The sequence below is a fragment of the Salmo salar genome, chromosome ssa17, assembly GCF_905237065.1.
Source record: "Salmo salar chromosome ssa17, Ssal_v3.1, whole genome shotgun sequence".
NCBI classification, from domain to species: Eukaryota; Metazoa; Chordata; class Actinopteri; order Salmoniformes; family Salmonidae; genus Salmo; species Salmo salar.
This window is the reverse complement of record NC_059458.1, coordinates 60,417,941-60,437,043: the sequence shown is the minus strand read 5'-3', so window position 1 is coordinate 60,437,043 and position 19,103 is coordinate 60,417,941. Positions and strand designations below refer to the sequence as shown.

General features: G+C 41.7%; 1 protein-coding gene across 4 annotated transcripts in view; it reads left to right on the top strand.

Moving 5' to 3' along the window:
- LOC106576225 (muskelin) overlaps positions 1 to 19,001 on the top strand; it is a 35,039-nt gene extending 16,038 nt beyond the window's left edge. For 3 of the 4 annotated variants that reach the window (XM_014153266.2, XM_045699872.1, XM_045699871.1), the window contains exons 9-18: positions 2,495 to 2,607; positions 3,011 to 3,223; positions 3,601 to 3,822; positions 4,201 to 4,330; positions 12,474 to 12,621; positions 13,418 to 13,532; positions 13,872 to 14,011; positions 14,314 to 14,416; positions 15,833 to 15,887; positions 16,281 to 19,001. In XM_014153266.2, the coding sequence (XP_014008741.1) occupies positions 2,495 to 2,607; positions 3,011 to 3,223; positions 3,601 to 3,822; positions 4,201 to 4,330; positions 12,474 to 12,621; positions 13,418 to 13,532; positions 13,872 to 14,011; positions 14,314 to 14,416; positions 15,833 to 15,887; positions 16,281 to 16,402 (1,361 nt within the window). In that variant the 3' untranslated portion in view covers positions 16,403 to 19,001. Of the gene's footprint in view, positions 1 to 2,494; positions 2,608 to 3,010; positions 3,224 to 3,600; positions 3,823 to 4,200; positions 4,331 to 12,473; positions 12,622 to 13,417; positions 13,533 to 13,871; positions 14,012 to 14,313; positions 14,417 to 15,832; positions 15,888 to 15,991; positions 16,097 to 16,280 lie in introns of all 4 variants that reach the window. The other variant, XR_006760140.1, reaches the window with a different exon arrangement.
- Positions 19,002 to 19,103: the final 102 nt, after the last annotated feature.

Here is a 19,103-nt window from a genome sequence, read left to right as displayed (position 1 = left end):
GGAGAAATGTCCTCTGGTCTGATGAAACAAAAATAGAACTGTTTGGCCATAATGACCATCGTTATGTTTGGAGGAAAAAGGGGGAGGCTTGCAAGCCGAGGAACACCATCCCAACCGTGAAGCACGGGGGTGGCAGCATCATGTTGTGGGGGTGCTTTGCTGCAGGAGGGACTGGTGCACTTCACAAAATAGATGGCATCATGAGGAAAGGAAGTTTTATTTATATATATATATATTGAAGCAACATCTCCAGACATCAGTCAGGAAGTTAAACCTTGGTCGCAAATGGGTCTTCCAAATGGACAATGACCCCAAGCATACTTCCAAAGTTGTGGCAAAATGGCTTAAGGACAACAAAGTCAAGGTATTGGAGTGGCCATCACAAAGCCCTGACCTCAATCCTATAGAACGTTTGTGGGCAGAACTGAAAAAGTGTGTGCGAGCAAGGAGGCCTACAAACCTGACTCAGTTACACCAGTTCTGTCAGGAGGAATGGGCCACATTTCTCCCAACTTATTGTGGGAAGCTTGTGGAAGGCTACCTTAAACGTTTGACCTAAGTTAAACAATTTAAAGGCAATGCTACCAAATGCTAATTGAGTGTATGTAAACTTCTGACCCACTGGGAATGTGATGAAAGAAATAAAAGCTGAAATAATTCTCTCTACTATTATTCTAACATTTCACATTCTTAAAATAAAGTGGTGATCCTAACTGACCTAAGACATGGTATTTTTACTAGGATTAAATGTCAGGAATTGTGAAAAACTGAGTTGAAATGTATTTGGCTAAGGTGTATGTAAACTTCCGACTTCAACTGTATGCATAACCATGGTAGCAATTGAAAGGGACCACTTCATAATATGGGGATATTATCGGACCAAAGGGGAGGACACAACAGCCAAGCGTTAGATTAAGAGGTCTAACTGGTGTATCAAAGTGGCCACACACCTCTCCGATGTGTGCACAGTTACTAAATCATTTCGATTCGCTTTTATGGCTCAAGGAAAGAGCTTTCAACTATTAGGTGCATTTTTTTTTTTTTTTTTTAGCTGTACCGTTGAATTGAAGCAAGCACACTTCTTTTTTTGGAACACAGCCCTGAATCCCCATCACACAATTGTTTTCGCAATCCAGAATTGGTCCATTTATAAATTGCATTCTGGGTTAGGTGGGCACAATTTGAAAGCTTATTCTCTTGCCAAAATGACTAGCTAAGTTATAAAATACAATGAGTGTTAGGCTTTCAGAAGGCCCTTCAAAGAAAATGATACTCATTTTGGTGTGCATAGAATAGATTCATGAGTGCATTCAGGTGCGTGTTCTGCTGGTAATTTTCTTCACAATGCGACACAGGCTCCTTCTGTTTAATTTTTTTTTTTTTTTTATGCCATGTCATCCTTGTAACTGTTCATCAAATATAGTGATCATAAACATTGATAATGTAAAGGACATGAGTTTCATCATATGGAAAAGCAAAGCGCACATTTGGACTCGTGGTTTGCTTGTATGACATCAAAGCAGTATTTATTATAATCGTCTCATCTTTCAAAACAAATCGAGTCCTCTTGATCTACAATATTCCTCTCTCTGACAAAACGTGCAAAAGTAGCCCAATTAGCCGGAGGGACGGGGTCGATCTTCTTGTTGCTCTTAGTACTGCTGTTTTACGCCTGTCCAGTTGAATCCCATACAGCTCTGTAGTGGAGATCCTGAGTTCTGATGTCTTGTATGGCATGTTACTGTATGGTTGCAGGATCGAATCCCCGAGCTGACAAGGTAAAAACCTGTCGTTCTGCCCCTGAACAAGGCAGTTAACCCACTGTTCCCCGGTAGGCCGTCATTGTAAATAAGAATTTGTTCTTAACTGACTTGCCTAGTTAAAAAATAATTGCCACTGCGTTTCAATGGCGCTTATCAGTGACCAAATCTGCCATTTTCAACCAGTATACAGGTTTGAGTGTGAAGGCATAGTTTCAGGACCATTGTGCTTTACTGTAGTCTTCTTGGTGTTTCAGTATAGGCACCAGAGTAGTTCATTGATGTTGAATGCATCCAGCTGTCAGAGCAGCTCACAGATCATTGCACCTGTAAATAGCCCATCCTACTACCTCATCCCCATACTGTATTTATTTATCTTGCTCCTTTGCATCCCAGTATCTCTACTTGCACATTCATCTCCTGCACATCTATCACTCCAGTGTTTAATTGCTATATTGTAATTACCTCGCCACCATGGCCTATTTATTGCCTTATTTTACCTCATTTTCACACACATTTTCACAGACTTTTTCTACTGTATTATTGACTGTATGTTTGTTTATTCCATGTGTAACTCTTTTGTATGTGTCGAACCGCTTTGCTTTATCTTGGCCAGGTCGCAGTTGTAAATGAGAACTTGTTCTCAACTAGCCTACCTGGTTAAATAAAGGTGAAATAAAAATGTAATAAAAAATCCCAGGTGTTCACCAGCTTTGGCTTCTTGTTTCCTATAGAGACTGTGTATCTTTTTGGGGGCTGGGACGGCACACAGGACCTGGCTGACTTCTGGGCCTACAGTGTTCAGGAGAACCAGTGGGTCTGCATCTCCAGAGACACAGAGAAGGAGGTGAGAGAGCAAGATGTATGAAAGAGAGAAGGATGGTGGGAAAGTGGAAAAGAGGAGTTATTGTGACACAGAACAACACTGTTAAATGGTCCATACTGATTGTTACAGCTGCTTAATGAGCAGAACACTAAATTATTTATAGGAATGATCAGGATAATGACTGCAGTTTTCTTTGGTCAAGGTGAAGGTAATGTCTAACGGATGATTATAATGAAGATAATAGTTGAAAGCTTCACTATAGGAAAATATAACAAAGGTGTAATGTTATTGAGCAGGACCTGGATATCAACAAAGTTCAGTAAATGGTAGAAACGCTGTCGCCACATGGGAGCAGGGGGTCGAGTCGTCTCATTCTCCTATTTTATAAATAGTTTGTGTGATGGCTTTCCTTGTCCTCTCCCAGAGTGGTCCCAGTGCGCGGTCCTGTCACAAGATGTGCATCGACAGCCAGCGGCGGCAGATCTACACACTCGGCCGATACTTAGACTCCAGCGTCAGGAACAGCAAGTCTCTGAAGAGTGACTTCTACCGTTACGACGTCGACGCCAACACCTGGACACTGCTCAGCGAGGACACGTCAGCCGACGGCGGGCCCAAGCTCGTCTTTGACCACCAGGTAACCTCTTTATCACGCCCCTCACACAGCTGTATCACACACGTCTAAACTGGCTAGGAGTGAATTGAAACACTGTGGGCCTCATTAAAAATGGGTTAGAGTTTTTGTTGGTTAAATAATTGGTCCACTCAGCCATCTGGAGGTGAGACCAGAGCACTGATGATGAAGGCTTAGCCGGCTATAGTCTTGACATATTTTCCTCGTGTCCCACTTTTTAAGCTAAAAATGGATCTGTAAACGCCAAGGATTTGTGCATCATTTTTCCACTGCTCTAAGCCCAACACTGAAATCCAAATGTTGCATCTCATGACTCTCTTCCGACCCAACCTTTCTCTTCTCTCCTCCCTTTCTCTCATCCTTCCTCCCTCTCCTTATAGATGTGTATGGACTCGGAGAAGCACATGATCTATACATTTGGCGGACGGATTCTGATGTGTAACGGCAGTGTGGAGGACAGCAGGACGTCCGAGCCCCAGTTCAGTGGGCTGTATGCCTTCCACTGCCAGGCCGGAACCTGGAGCCTGCTCAGAGAAGACTCCTGCAACGCTGGGCCTGAGGACGTCCAGTCACGCATCGGACACTGCATGCTCTTCCACACTGTGAGTTATGGGAGTAGTACCATGACTGGTGTTGATGTTAGGGTAATGTTGCATGGCTGTTACTGAACTGTGCTCATACACTCACACATATCAACACACAATGTGGCAACATTGCGGTGACATTCTTTATAGAATTCAGCACAAACACCAGAATGATTTATTGACAGAAAGCCAAAATGGCTTTGTGTTTTTAGAGAAAGCCAATGACATAACAGAACAAATATGCACCAATTTTACTCTCAGGACTTTTATGAAGCCAAGGAAAATTGTTCAGACTTATCTTTTTCCACAGAAGAATGTAAACCATTCAGAGCGTTGGCATGAATATGAAATAGATTTTGCTCTTCTCTCGCTCATCTCCCCCCTCCCTTTCTCCAGAGGAATCGTTGTCTGTATGTGTTCGGAGGTCAGAGGTCAAAGACGTACCTGAATGACTTCTTCAGCTACGACGTGGACGGGGACCATGTGGAGATCATCTCAGATGGAACCAAGAAGGACTCCGGCATGGGTAAGACTGTCCACGTAGTCACTTAAGCCACCAGGGACCGTAACTCCATGGGTGGAGTAAAGTACAACCGACACACCTTTTAATTGTTTAGTGCCAGCATTTTGTTCCAAATGGATCTGGTCAGGTCTAATGCCAAGGGTGTTGCAAGGCTAACCTAAATGAGTTTAGCCTTAATGTAAAAGTCCCCTCACTGCCTTCAGCACGATGCACTTGCACCCTGGGTTCCACCCATTCTGCAGGGCAACAGAGAATCCAGTAGTGTGGCCGTAGTGCGTTTCTTTACAACGTTGGAATTCATAATTGCTTGCTGTGATTAGAAAGTGAGTAGTTGATTTCATCAGCTTCTGAGAATAGCATTTTTGTCATGTGCAAATGGGGTTCTTAGAAATTCCCACTCCCATATTATTGTGGTATTTGGTGAAGCCTCACAGGAACATTTAATTGGAGTGCACTCTCACACCACACACACGCACACATTGTCTCAATCGCTCACAATCCACTTTCTTTCATTTTTATTCTCTCTCACAGAACCATACTCTTTTATCCGCTGCTTTTTCTATTACACACACACACACACGGTTGCAAAGCTACAGGTAATTTACCAAAGTTACTGGAATCTTCAGTAATTTTGGTAATTAACAGAAAACAAATGGTAACTTTGGTAATTTATACTTGAAAAACTTTTTTTTTTTTAAATATGTTTAATTTATTGTTATATGCGCACACACAGTACCAGTCAAACGTTTGGACAAACCTACCCATTCAAAGGTTTTTATTTTATTTTTACATTGTGGAAAATAGTAAAGATATCAAAACTATGAAATATCACACATAGAATCATGTATTAACCAAAAAAGTGTTAAACAAATCAAAATATATTTGAGATTCTTCAAAATAGCCACCCTTTGCCTTGATGACAGCTTTGCGTTCTCTCAACCAGTTTCATGAGGAATGCTTTTCCAACAGTCTTGAAGGAGTTCCCACATATGCTGAGCACTTGTTGGCTGCTTTTCCTTCACTCTGCGGTCCAACTCATCTCGAACCATCTCCATTGGGTTGAGGTCGGGTGATTGTGGAGGCCAGGTCATATTTTGCAGCACTCCATCACTCTCCTTGGTTAAATAGCCCTTACACAGCCTGGAGGTGTGTTGGGTCATTGTCCTGTTGAAAAACAAATGATAGTCCCACGAAGCACAAACCAGATGGGATGGCGTATCACTGCAGAATGCTGTGGTAGCCATGCTGGTTAAGTGTACGATGAATTCTAAATAAATCGCAGACAGTGTCACAAGCAAAGCACCATCACACCTCCATGCTTTACGGTGTGAACTACACATGCGGAGATCATCCGTTCACCCACACCTCATGTTGCAAAGACACGGCGGTTGGAACCAAAAATCTACAATTTGGACTCCAGACCAAAGGACAAATTTCCACCTTTCTAATGTCCATTGCTCGTGTTTCTTGGCCCAAGCAAGTCTCTTCTTATTGGTGTCCTTTAGTAGTGTTTTTTGTTTTTGCAGCAGCAGCAATTTGACCATGAAGGCCTGATTCACGCAGTCTCCTCTGAACAGTTGATGTTGAGATGTGTCTGTTACTTGAACTCTGTGAAGCATTTATTTGGGCAGCAATTTCTGAGGCTGGTAATTCTAATGAACTTCTTCTCTGCAGTGGAGGTAACGCTGGTTCTTCCATTCCTGTGGCGGTCCTCATGAGAGGCAGTTCCAAGTTCTTGACATTTTCTATGTTGACTGACCGTCATGTCTTAAGGTAATGATGGACTGGCGTTTCTCTTTGCTTATTTGCGCTCTTCTTGCCATATGTACTTGGTCTTTTACCAAATAGGGCTATCTTCTGTATTCCCCCCTACCATGTCACAGCACAACTGATTGGCTCAAATGCATTAAGAAGGAAAGAAATTCCACATATGAACTTTTAACAAGGCACACCTGTTAATTGAAATGCATTCCAGGTGACTACCTCATAAAGATGGTTGAGAGAATGCCAAGAGTATGCAAAGGGTGGCTATTTAAAGAATCTCAAATATACTTTTTGGTTACTACATGATTCCATATGTGTTATTTCATCGTTTTGATGTCTTCACTATAATTGTACAATGTAAAAAAATAAAAACCCTGGAATGAGTAGGTGTTCTAAAACTTTTGACCGGTAGTATGTACAGTTGAAGTCGGAAGTTTACATACACCTTAGCCAAATACATTTAAACTCAGTTATTCACAATTCCTGACAATTAAATCCTAGTAAAAATTCCCTGTCTTAGGTCAGTTAGGATCAACACTTTATTTTAAGACTGTGAAATGTCAGAATAATAGTAGAGTGATTTCTTTCATCACATTCCCAGTGGGTCAGAAGTTTACATGCACTCAATTAGTATTTGGTAGCATTGCCTTTTTAAATTGTTTAACTTGGATCAAACGTTTCGGGTAGCCTTCCACAAGCTTCCAACAATAAGTTGGGTGAATTTTGGCCCATTTCTCCTGACAGCTGGTGTAACTGAGTCATGTTTGAAGGCCTCCTTGCTCGCACATGCTTTTTCAGTTCTGCCCACAAATGTTCTATAGGATTGAGGTCAGGGCTTTGTGATGGCCACTTCAATAGCTTGACTTTGTTGTCCTTAAGCCATTTTGCCACAACTTTGGAAGTATGCTTGGGGTCATTGTCCATTTGGAAGACCCATTTGTGACCAAGCTTTAACTTCCTGACTGATGTTTTGAGATGTTGCTTCAATATATCCACATAATTTCCTCATGATGCCATCTATTTTGTGAAGTGCACCAGTCCCTCCTGCAGCAAAGCACCCCCACAACATGATGCTGCCACCCCCGTGCTTCACGGTTGGGATGGTGTTCCTCGGCTTGCAAGCCTCCCCCTTTTTCCTCCAAACATAACGATGGTCATTACGGCCAAACAGTTCTATTTTTGTTTCATCAGACCAGAGGACATTTCTCCAAAAAGTACGATCTTTGTCCCCATGTGCAGTTGCAAACCGTAGTCTGGCTTTTTTATGGCAGTTTTGGAGCAGTGGCTTCTTCCTTGCTAAGTGGCCTTTCAGGTTATGTCGATATAGGACTCGTTTTACTGTGGATATAGATACTTTTGTACCGGTTTCCTCCGGCATCTTCACAAGGTCCTTTGCTGTTGTTCTAGGATTGATTTGCACTTTTCGCACCAAAGTACGTTCATCTCTAGGAGACAGAACGCATCTCCTCCCTGAGCGGTTTGATGGCTGCGTGGTCCCATGGTGTTTATACTTGTGTACTATTGTTTGTACAGATGAACATGGTACCTTCAGGCTTTTAGAAATTCCTCCCAATGATGAGCCAGACTTGTGGAGGTCTTTTTTTTTTTTTTTTGAGGTCTTGGCTGATTTCTTTTGATTTTCCCATGATGTCAAGCAAAGAGGCACTGCGTTTGAAGGTAGGCCTTGAAATACATCCACAGGTACACCTCCAATTGACTCAAATGATTTCAATTAGCCTATCAGAAGCTTCTAAGGCCTTGACATCATTTTCTGGAGTTTTCCAAGCTGTTTACAAGGCACTATCAACTTAGTGCATGTAAACTTCTGACCCACTGGAATTGTGATACAGTGAATGATAAGTGAAATAATCTGTCTGTAAACAGTTGTTGGAAAAATGACTTGTCATGCACGAAGTAGATATCCTAACCGACTTGCCAAAACTATAGTTTGTTAAAAAGAAATTTGTGGAGTGGTTGAAAAACGAGTTTTAATGACGTGAATGTAAACTTCCGACTTCAACTGTATGTGTACACTACCGTTCAAAAGTTTGTGGTCACTTAGAAATGTCCTTGTTGTCCATGAAAACATACATGAAATGAGTTGAAAAATGAATAGGAAATATAGTCAAGGTGTTGACAAGGATGTAATTTTTTTAATTGAAATAATAAATGTCCTTCAAACTTTGCTTTCGTCAAAGAATCCTCCATTTGCAGCAATTGCAGCCTTACAGACCTTTTGGCATTCTAGTTGTCAATTTGTTGAGGTAATTGGAAGAGATTTTCACTTCCTGAAGCACCTCCCACAAGTTGGATTGGATTGTTGGGCACTTCTTACGTACCATACGGTCATGCTGCTCCCACAACAGCTCAATAGGGTTGAGATTGGTGACTGTGCTGGCCACTCCTTTATAGACAGAACACCAGCTGACTGCTTCTTCCCTAAATAGTTCTTGCGTAGTTTGGAGCTGTGCTTTTGATCATTGTCCTGTTGTAGGAGGAAATTGGCTCCAATTAAGCGCCGTCCCCAGGGTATGTCATGGCGTTGCAAAATGGAGTGATAGCCTTCCTTCAAGATCCCTTTTACCATGTACAAACCACTAAAGCACCCCCAGACCATCACATTGCCTCCACCATGCTTGACAGATGGCTCAAGCACTCCTCCAGCTTCTTTTAATTTTTTCTGCGCCTCACGAATGTTCTTCTTTTGTGATCCGAACACCTCAAACTTAGATTCATTTGTCCATAACACTTTTTTCCAATCTTCCTCTGTCCAGTGTCTGTTTATTTGCCCATCTTAATACTTTTTATTGGCCAATCTGAGAGATGGCTTTTTATTTGCAACTATGCCTAGAAAGCCAGAATCCCGGAGTCGCCCCTTCACTGTTGAAGTTGACTGGTGTTTTGCGGGTACTATTTAATGAAGCTGCCATATGAGGCGTCTGTTTCTCAAACTAGACACTCTAATGTACTTGTCCTCTAGCTCAGTTGTGGACCGGGGCCTCCCACTCTTTCTATTCTGGTTAGAAAATAAGTTCATATTCATTTTTAAACACAGTACTAATCTTTTAACTTAGGAAGAGTTCATAAATCAATATTTGGTGTAATAACCCTGATTTTTCAATCGCAGCTTTCATGCGTCTTGGCGTGCTCTCGTGCAAAAATTCAAGCAGCTCTGTTTTGCTTGTGACCATCCATCTTCCTCTTGATCACATTCCAGAGGTTTTCAATGGGGTTCAGGTCTGGAGATTGGGCTGGCCATGACAGTGTCTTTATCTGGTGGTCTTCCATCCACTCCTTGATTGACCTTGCTGTGTGGCATGGAGCATTGTCCTGCTGGAAAAACCAATCCTCAGAGTTGGGGAACATTGTCAGAGCAGAAGGAAGCAAGTTTTTCTTCCAGGACAACCTTGTACGTGGCTTGATTCATGCGTCCTTCACAAAGACACATCTGCCCAATTCCAGCCTTGCTGAAGCACCCCCAGATCATCACTGATCCTCCACCAAATTTCACAGTGGTTGCGAGACCTGGAGAGACCTACAAGCCACAGTGTCTCGTACCCACTGTGAAATTTGGTGGAGGGTCCACCAAATATTGATTTCTGAGTTAAAGTTAAAACATTAGTATTGTGTTGTTTAAAAATGAAAATGAACTTATTTGTTTTGCGTTATTCGAGGTCTGACAACACTGCATATTTTTTTTGTTATTTTGACCAGTTATTTTCTGCACATAAACGTCTGCCCTCTGTGATTGCCAACAAGGGTTTTGCCACCAAGTACTAAGTCATGTTTTGCAGAGGGGTCAAATACTTATTTCCCTCATTAAAATGCAAATCATTTTATAACATTTTTGACATGCGTTTTTCTGGATTTATTTGTTGTTATTCTGTCTCACTGTTCAAATAAATCCACCATTAAAATTATAGACTGACCATTTCTTTGTCAGTGGGCAAACGTACAAAATCAGCAGGGGATCAAATACTTTTTTTCCCTCACTGTACAAATTAAACACCAATGGTATTCACTAAGTTGATGGTTTATATTTAGGATTGTTTTACAGCTTTGTCATTCAATAGTTTTTGTTTAAATCATCTTATTCATTATTTCATATGTTTTTCACACAGAGGGCCAGATGATTACAGACACCTGTGATAATCTGAAGTACTAAAAATGGCCAGTAGATGTCTTGTGATCAATTACATCCTTGAAAGATACCAAAAAGTTTGCTGTTAAACTTAGAACGTTTCCAGTAATTTGCCCTCCCTTTGCAACCCTACACACACACACACACACACACACACACACACACACACACACACAGTCTGAATGCTAACCTGAGCAAATCGCAACATTGCACTCCGTTTAGTCGCTATCAACTGATGCTTTTGGTCTGTCTTTTTCCCGTCAAGCTTGTGACTCAGTGATACTACATTTACAGAACTCTCCCCATCACACGTATCTTCATCTACCCTTTACACTAAAGAATCGAATAGAATCTGTGGTTTCAGATGCTATAGATGGCTGTAGGAGATACCATCTCATGGCTCCTCTATTAAAGTGACATGTGACAGACTTTTCAGTGCAGCTCATTAAAAGGCACAGGGCAGCAGAGAAAGAGGTGCTTGTCCTGATAAACAGATTGTCTAAGATCTCTGGCTGGACAGAGCAGAGCTGGACTGGCGTGATGATGGCAGAGTATTAATAGGACCTCTCTGTGCCTCTCGCATCTGTGTCATCCTGCAAGAACGAGAGATGGGGAGGGAGGCAAGAGTAGGGAGATGGAGGGAGAGCGAGTAAGAAAGAGACGAGGGAGAAACCGAAAGATGCAGAATGAGCAAGCGAGAGCGAAAGAACAGAATGTATTTTGGCAGAAAGGAAGTAGCAAGCCCAAACAGTGCTCTTGTAATCATTCTCTAATGTTTATCGCCGCCGCAGCTGCTCTGTGTTCTGCTCCGGTACCACAGAAACATCTCCCTGTTCATTTCCATTTCAGAACTGTGCTTTAATGAGCTCTATATCTATCCCAAATGGCACCCTATTCCCTATATTGTGTACTACTTTTGACCAGGGCCCGTAGCGTCTGGTTAAAAGTAGTGCACTACACATGTGTTAAGGTGCTATTTGGGACGTAGGCTGAGTCTCTGGTGGCTCTGTCCTTCTGGTGTTTTCTTCTTGTTCTTCAAATAAACTTATTTGTTTTGTTGATTCTCTAAAACCATCTGTACTCTCTACTCAAGTTACACAGGCTGGTTGACCTAGGGGCCTGTTTTCTTTATGCAGAAGTTAATGTCTTGGAACTGGACATTGACGCATAATTCATGTTGTGTGTTTGGCAAACTGTCTATGAAGCTTGTTTGAGAAATGGCCCTAATTTTCCTTGAAAGCATATGGTGGGTTCCATAAAAATGTATTAGTTGGTAGTAGTAAGTGATTTAAAAACTTCCTCCCAGCACCACACAGCATCTTTGTTTTGACACTGTTCCACAACTTACCATCATAGATTTGATACACTATGAAGTCATTGCGAAAGCTTATACCTGCTTCTTACGTACAGCTACTGAAATACATGTTGTGACTAATAAGCAGCCGACGACCAGAAAGCGGAGGTACTTGGCCTATATGTGTTCCATATTCCGCTATAGGTATGAATAGTAGCTTACTGTATACACTGACGTGTCATGACTACAAACACATCTTGTGCAATCAGGGGATTGCTTTAGACGAGCATTGTACGCAAATCTGGGTAAAACAACATGCATTTGGATAGTTACTGTTTACACTGGCCGCAAACACATCCTGTTCTGTCTAATGCAAATCTGTAGAAAAACAAACATACATTTGCATTGTGTCCTGTTTGTTTCCAGCGAGTCTAGTTGCTATGTACGTTGCTATGTGAGCAGCCTTTTGCTTTCGTAGTCTATCCCATTTCTCAAGTCTTTTAATCTTGGCCTCGATGGAAACAATGTGCGATAGCATTAAATAACCATAGAGCCCAGAATTCTGTGACCAGGAAAAATGCTGAATCCCTGCTATTCTCTCTTATCTCAATGTAGCCTGCTATTCTCTCTTATCTCAATGTAGCCTGCTATTCTCTCTTATCTCAATGTAGCCTGCTATTCTCTCTTATCTCAATGTAGCCTGCTATTCTCTCTTATCTCAATGTAGCCTGCTATTCTCTCTTATCTCAATGTAGCCTGCTATTCTCTCTTATCTCAATGTAGCCTGCTATTCTCTCTTATCTCAATGTAGCCTGCTATTCTCTCTTATCTCAATGTAGCCTGCTATTCTCTCTTATCTCAATGTAGCCTGCTATTCTCTCTGTGTTATCTCAGTAGCACCAGTCTAGGTTTTAAACCTCTCTCTCTGATGTGTGTTTGTCCCTCAGTGCCGATGACGGGCTTCACCCAGAGGGCCACCATAGACCCAGAGCTGAATGAGATCCACGTCCTGTCTGGTCTCAGCAAGGACAAGGACAAACGAGAGGAGAACGTCCGTAACTCCTTCTGGATCTACGACATTGCACGCAACAACTGGTACGAAATACACACACGAAGTCTTGTATAACTGACCATGTGGGACACACACAATTCAGTCCCATTCAACATATTTTCCCTAGCTCCTAAAACAAATTCTAACCTTAACCCTAACCCCCCCTAGAAATAGCATTTGAACTTGTGGGGACTAACAAAATGTTTGTTTACTATTCTTGTGGAGACTTCTGGTCCCCACAAGTATAGTTGCACACGCCCACGCACTGGCGAACGCACACAATAAGCCTTTGAAATATGTTACTGGTTGATGATTGTATCAAAGGCTTTCCTGACCTGAAAGGGAGTTTCATAATCTCTCTGCTCTTCAAAAGACAAGTAAATGTTTTTTCATCGAGTGTGTTTCAGAGCGTGTGTGTGTTGTACCTCTGCACCTTCATGGAGAAAGTCTTTGTTCTGGCCTAGCTAATTTGGTCAGTTGAAACGGTGCTTGTGAGAGAACAGGCTGTCAGTGCTGCCTGCCGCTGGTTCCGGTACACTGCTTTCTCCAGATGTTCTTTTTACTGAGTGTCCAGTAAATGAAGTCAATGTTACACCTCAAGGTGTGTGTGTGTGTGTGTGTGTGTGTGTGTGTGTGTGTGTGTGTGTGTGTGTGTGTGTGTGTGTGTGTGTGTGTGTGTGTGTGTGTAGGAGGCTGTCTAGAAGTGTTCCATTATTTGCTTCGGGGTGTGTGGGCGTGTTTCCTTTTTAAGGTATAGAAACACAATGGGTGTTCCTCTTCAGGGTTAAGGCTATGTATGTACTAACTGTTATACTGTGTATGTGTTTGCGCGTGCTGCAGGTCGTGTGTGTATAAGAATGACCAGGCGGTGAAGGACAACCCCAGTAAGGCTCTACAGGAGGAGGAGCCTTGTCCACGCTTCGCACACCAGCTGGTCTACGACGAAATGCACAAGGTCACACACACTTAAACATTTTTATTTGACCAGGTTAGTCTGGTTGAGAACATTTATTTTTCAAGAGAGACCTAAACCAAGACAGCAGTTTCAACACATCCGTTTCAGACAGACACATGACATCAACCAGACTAAGATACATCAATATAACAAGCAGCATGTCAGTGAAGAACATGGACACACACACACACTTCTACAAAATGCTATAAGCATAAGGGCACAAAAGTCTATTAAATACTGTTTCAGGATATCATTATGGTCTGAGACCAGCTGCAGTTTTGAGGGTATTGATGGATAATATCTAATATATGCAGTGTTATTTTTCCTCTTTGTGTCCAGGTGCACTATCTGTTTGGAGGGAACCCAGGGAAGTCGTGCTCTCCTAAGATGCGTCTGGATGACTTCTGGTCCCTCAAGCTGTGTCGCCCCTCCAAAGAGTACCTGCTCCGACACTGCAGATACCTAATCAGGAAGTACAGGTACAGAACCAGAGAATGGACAATACACCTGGAACTGAACCGTAACCTCTCTGTACCATATAGCAAAATGGTGGATACAAATGTATAGGAGCTATGACTTCACAATTTGAGTTTCGGGTTCTGCTTTGACACTGATTCCACCTAGTGGCCATGTCTTGCCATTGTAGGGAAGGGTTCTCTCCTCGCTCATTTTGCAGTCTTTGCAGTGATCTTTTCACCTTGTGTGGTACAGAGATTCTGTAGGTTAGGCTAAAGGATTTCCTCAAGCTCTATCTGAAGATCTGTCGTGTGCGTGTTTTTAGGTTTGAGGAGAAGGCCCAGTCAGAGCCTCTGAATGCTCTGAAGTACCTGCAGAACGACCTCTCTCTGACCGTGGACCACACCAACCCTGACGAGACCAAAGAGGTGAGGGACGGGAGGGAGGGAGGGAGGGTTGACTGATGGGGAGTAGGGTACTTGCACATTGTGCAGTGTTATTTATTCAACTGTGCTTTTAGATCAAGTAAACTAGAGGTCGACCAATTATGATTTTTCAACGCTGATACTGATTATTGGAGGACCAATAAAAGCCGATTCCGATTATATATTTGTATGTATGTATGATGACAATTACAACAATAATGAATGAACACTTTTATTTTAACTTAATATAATACATAAATAAATTTAGTCTCAAATAAATAATGAAATATGTTCAATTTGGTTTAAATAATTCAAAAACGGTGTTGGAGAAGAAAGTGAAAGTGCAATATGTGCCATGAAAAAAAGCTAACTTTAAGTTCCTTGCTGAGAACATGAGTCTTCAATATTCCCAGTTAAGAAGTTTTAGGTTGTAGTTGTTATAGGACTATTTCTCTCTATACCATTTGTATTTCATAGACCTTTGACTAGTGGAAATTCTTATAGGCTGGCAATACTATAGTGCCTAATCTCGGGAGTTTATAGGCTTGAATTCATAAGCATTGCGAAAAGCTGCTGGCAAACGGAGGAAAGTGCGGTTTGAATGAATGCTTACGAGCCTGCTGCTGCCTACCACTGCTCAGTCAGACTGCTATATCAAATCATAGACTTAATTATTATATAATAAACACACACATACGAGCCTTGGGTCATTAATATGGTCAAATCCGGAAACTATCATTTCGAAAACAAAACGTTTATTCTTTCAGTGAAATACAGAACCGTTCCGTATTTTATCGAATGGGTGGCAACCCTAAGTCTAAATATTGCTGTTACATTGCACAACTTTCAATGTTATGGCAACTTAATTACGGTATTTGTTAGGAAGAAATGGTCTTCACACAGTTCGCAACGAGCCAGGCGACCCAAATTGCTGCATATGCCCTGACTTACACTGAACCCAAGAGAAGTGACACAATTTCAGGCACCGCATTGATTATATGCAATGCTGGGCAAGCTAGTTAAACTAGTAATATCATCAAGCATGTGTAGTTAACTAGTGATTATGCTGAGATTGATTGTTTTTTCTAAGATCCGTTTAGTGCTAGCTAGCAACTTACCTTGGCTCCTTGCTGCCTGCACTCGCGTAACAGGTGGTCAGCCTGCCACGCAGTCTCCTCGTGGATTGCAATATAAATGGTTGTAATCGGCTGATTTGTTATGAACTTGAAATCGGCCCTAATTAATCGGTCGACCTCTAAAATAAACATATGAAGTGGTTTGATAATGTAACATTCCAAGCCTGTGTTTTGATGTTCATTGTTTTTTATATTATTACCAGGAATAATGGAAGTGTATTTGTTGGCAGTGCTGCGTTAGTGTTCAGTGACTGAGATGTTGTGTTCCGATGTGACTATTCAGTTCCAGCTCCTGCCCTCGGCTCTCTTCAAGTCCAGCTCTGACTTCATCCCTCTGGGTAAGAGCCTGCTGCGTTATCTGCATACTTCACTGGACACACAGTAGATGAAAACCAATGAATGGAAAGATTATTCTCGCCTGCTTTTTTTTTCCCCCCTTCAGCCCTTCTTTCTGATGTACTTTCATTTTGATCCACCCACATGACCTTCTGAGCGTGTATGTGACCTTTATGAGCTCATGACTTCCTGTGGAGATTGAGCAATTGAAGTGAGTCTTTTCTTCCCACCACTCTCTCGCCCTTCACCTTCTCTCTTGTCCCTCTTTCCCTCTCTTTATTCCTTTCCATCTCTCTTCCCCTCTCCCTCTCCGTTCTTCCTTCTCTTCCTCCCTCACTCATCTCTCCCCCTCTTCTGACCCCTCTCCTCTCTCGCCCTCTCCCTCCTTCTCTCAGGTTTCTCAGACGTGGACCAGACGTATGCCCAGCGCACGCAGCTCTTCGACATGCTCGTCAACTTCTTCCCGGACAGCATGACCCCACCCAAGGGTAACCTCGTTGACCTCATCACACTCTAGCCCCGCCCCACAACCCTATGCACCACCACCATACGCCAATAAGACTCTGATTGGCCGGCCCAAAGCCAAACGTAATATTTTTCTACACTTGACCCTTCCAAATTCAGTGGTGCTCTGCTCGCGGACTGCACTTGTTGACCCCCTCTTTAGGACGTTGGTTCTTCAACAACTAAAACGGAAAATGAGGGTCAGGCCACTTGTGATTTAAAGGGGTTGATACTGAATATCACTGTGTGAGAAATAAAAACAACACCCCTCCCCCAGACCTGAGTGTCTTTGTTGAATAAACTAATTTAACAGGGCAAAAATAACCCAGAACTCTGCCAAACATATCATCTGTGTTAACTGATTTGATTTGTGAGGTTTACATTAGACTTTTACATGCTGCGCTTGACTTTGCTTGGCATTAGTAGCCTGTTAGATCAAGGAGTCTCTCTTATTTTCCACTCGGTCTTGCATCCGTCTCTCTCTCTGACACACTCACTCACACAAACCTGCTTGTGAAAGTAGTTGTTACTTAATGACACCCTGTCAGTGTGTTGTATGTTGAATATACCTTCAACCAAGTTCATGCTTTTGTTTGCTTGCTCTGCCTGTATTATTGGTGGCCATATTATGTACCCCATATTTATAATTATGTCTGCCATGCTGTTTCATACTGTCAAAATGTTAATTGTGTTATATAGAAACAATAGAATAATGATCCTAAGAGACAATTTATATGTCAAATTAAGTTAAGTCAATTAAAACCTCTATCAATGTAAAATTCAGTCATTATGGGTTTGGGGGGAAAACGTCAAGTTGTCAAAAGCCTGGGATTCTGGTAATGGCTACTGTAGCTTTAGTGTGACGCAACCATGGATCTGTCACTGAGGCATGGTGGGAAATGTAGTCCAAGTATGAATGTTATTTTTTTCAACTCACCCCATCTTGTAAGAGAACTGCAACATGATGGTTCTCCTGTATCAGGGAGTTTTTTTAATGTACAAACACACATCTGTACACATATGATCTCATTGGCTGGGATGTATCTTCCTTTGACGATGGGAGTTATTTTATGGGTAAAGGAAGAAGGAATGATTGCTTTCATTGAGGGAGAGCCCAGTCTCCCCCTTCAGCGATGGCCTGATTACTGGGTTCTCTCTGTTTCTCATGCAAACAGTGATGACAGGACATTCTTCATTTCTGACCTAAAGAAATACAGAACACTACATTTCATTCTTACTCAGAATAAGGCAATGGGAGCATTGACAAGTGATCTCTAACACCAAGTTATCAAATGGTATCTGTCTTGTGGCTCCAGCCAAAGTTTTGATGTACAGGAAATGTTTTTGATTGGTTCATTATCATTATGCTGGAACTGAGGATGCCCTTTGATATAGCTTGTGTGTGTTTGTCTCGGATCGCCAGAGTATTTTGCCTAGTCCACCTGTGTAACATAATACAAACATATGCCTCATTGTTCTTCCATTAATCTCAGTAGGAGAGATGATTGACGTGATCCCCTTTCCCTTCCTTCTCAAGAATAGTAGCAGCCTAGTCTTCCATTACATTGTGTATGTAATGTCTATATATTTAGCATTTTTCTGAGACAGCTGTACAGTATGCAGAGTACACTGTAGGCAAAGGCCTATGGAGTCTGTGAAATATCCATCCCCTTTGTTTTGATATCAATCAACTCCACTATCAGATAACCAGAGATGGAGGGAGGGACTATTCACATTCAAGGAGACGAACACTTAGTGTTTGAGTCCTGTCAAGGGTGGTAGAGCCAAACTATAGACATGCTTTTTCTTGTTAGATCCTTATAAATCCTTGATCAAAATCCTAATCAAATTGGCAGATTGTACACTATGTCCCAATAGATTCATTACATCTGGTTCCTTCATACAGGCATACACATGAAGACATCTGATCTTATTGTTAGAAGATGAGTGATCAGATCAGATTTCTCTGTTTGCACTCATGTCCTCAGTAATCAGTATTAGCTTAATTTGAATCACCTTCATTGCTGTGTGTGTTTGCTGCTTGTGTGCAGGGTGCACACCCCTGTATGCTTACAGTATGTGAGCTTGAAACGTTTCTGTTTGCTAATGGATGTCTTCTGCTGCCACCATATTAAGCTTAGTAAATATTAGCTCTCTGAACTGAGATCCAGAGAGAAAGTAGTGTCATACTTACCATCATAGCGTTTTAATAAAACCCGTTATTTAGGAAGGACTCATTATTTATGGTCATTATCACAGAATAGAAGACTTTTGCAATGATTGCATTATTTTCTTTTTTTGTGTCGGAAATAAAAGATAAGCTTAAGAAAACATTAAAGAAGCACCTTTGCAAAAAAATATATATCACAATGCCAAATACTTTTTATTTTTGGGAGGGGAAGGAAATTATAATTTTCAGAAAAATGGAATGTTATTTTCTTCATCTGCCTCTTCTCCCCAACTGGGACTCAGGAGTATGTGGGGTACTCTAGAGTGCGTGAATGAGCACTACTCTGTGGATAACGTGAATGTGTAGAGAGCCTATTGTAGAATTGCATTGTATGTAATGTACATAACGAATAAAGATTGTATTTTGTTCAGGTTTTCATAAATAAATGACTCTGGTTTTTGATTTGTTTGTAACCAGTTGGGATGCAACTATAGATTTTGTATTTTGATTGTTTCATCAATTTACCATTGGTAAAAAGTTACAA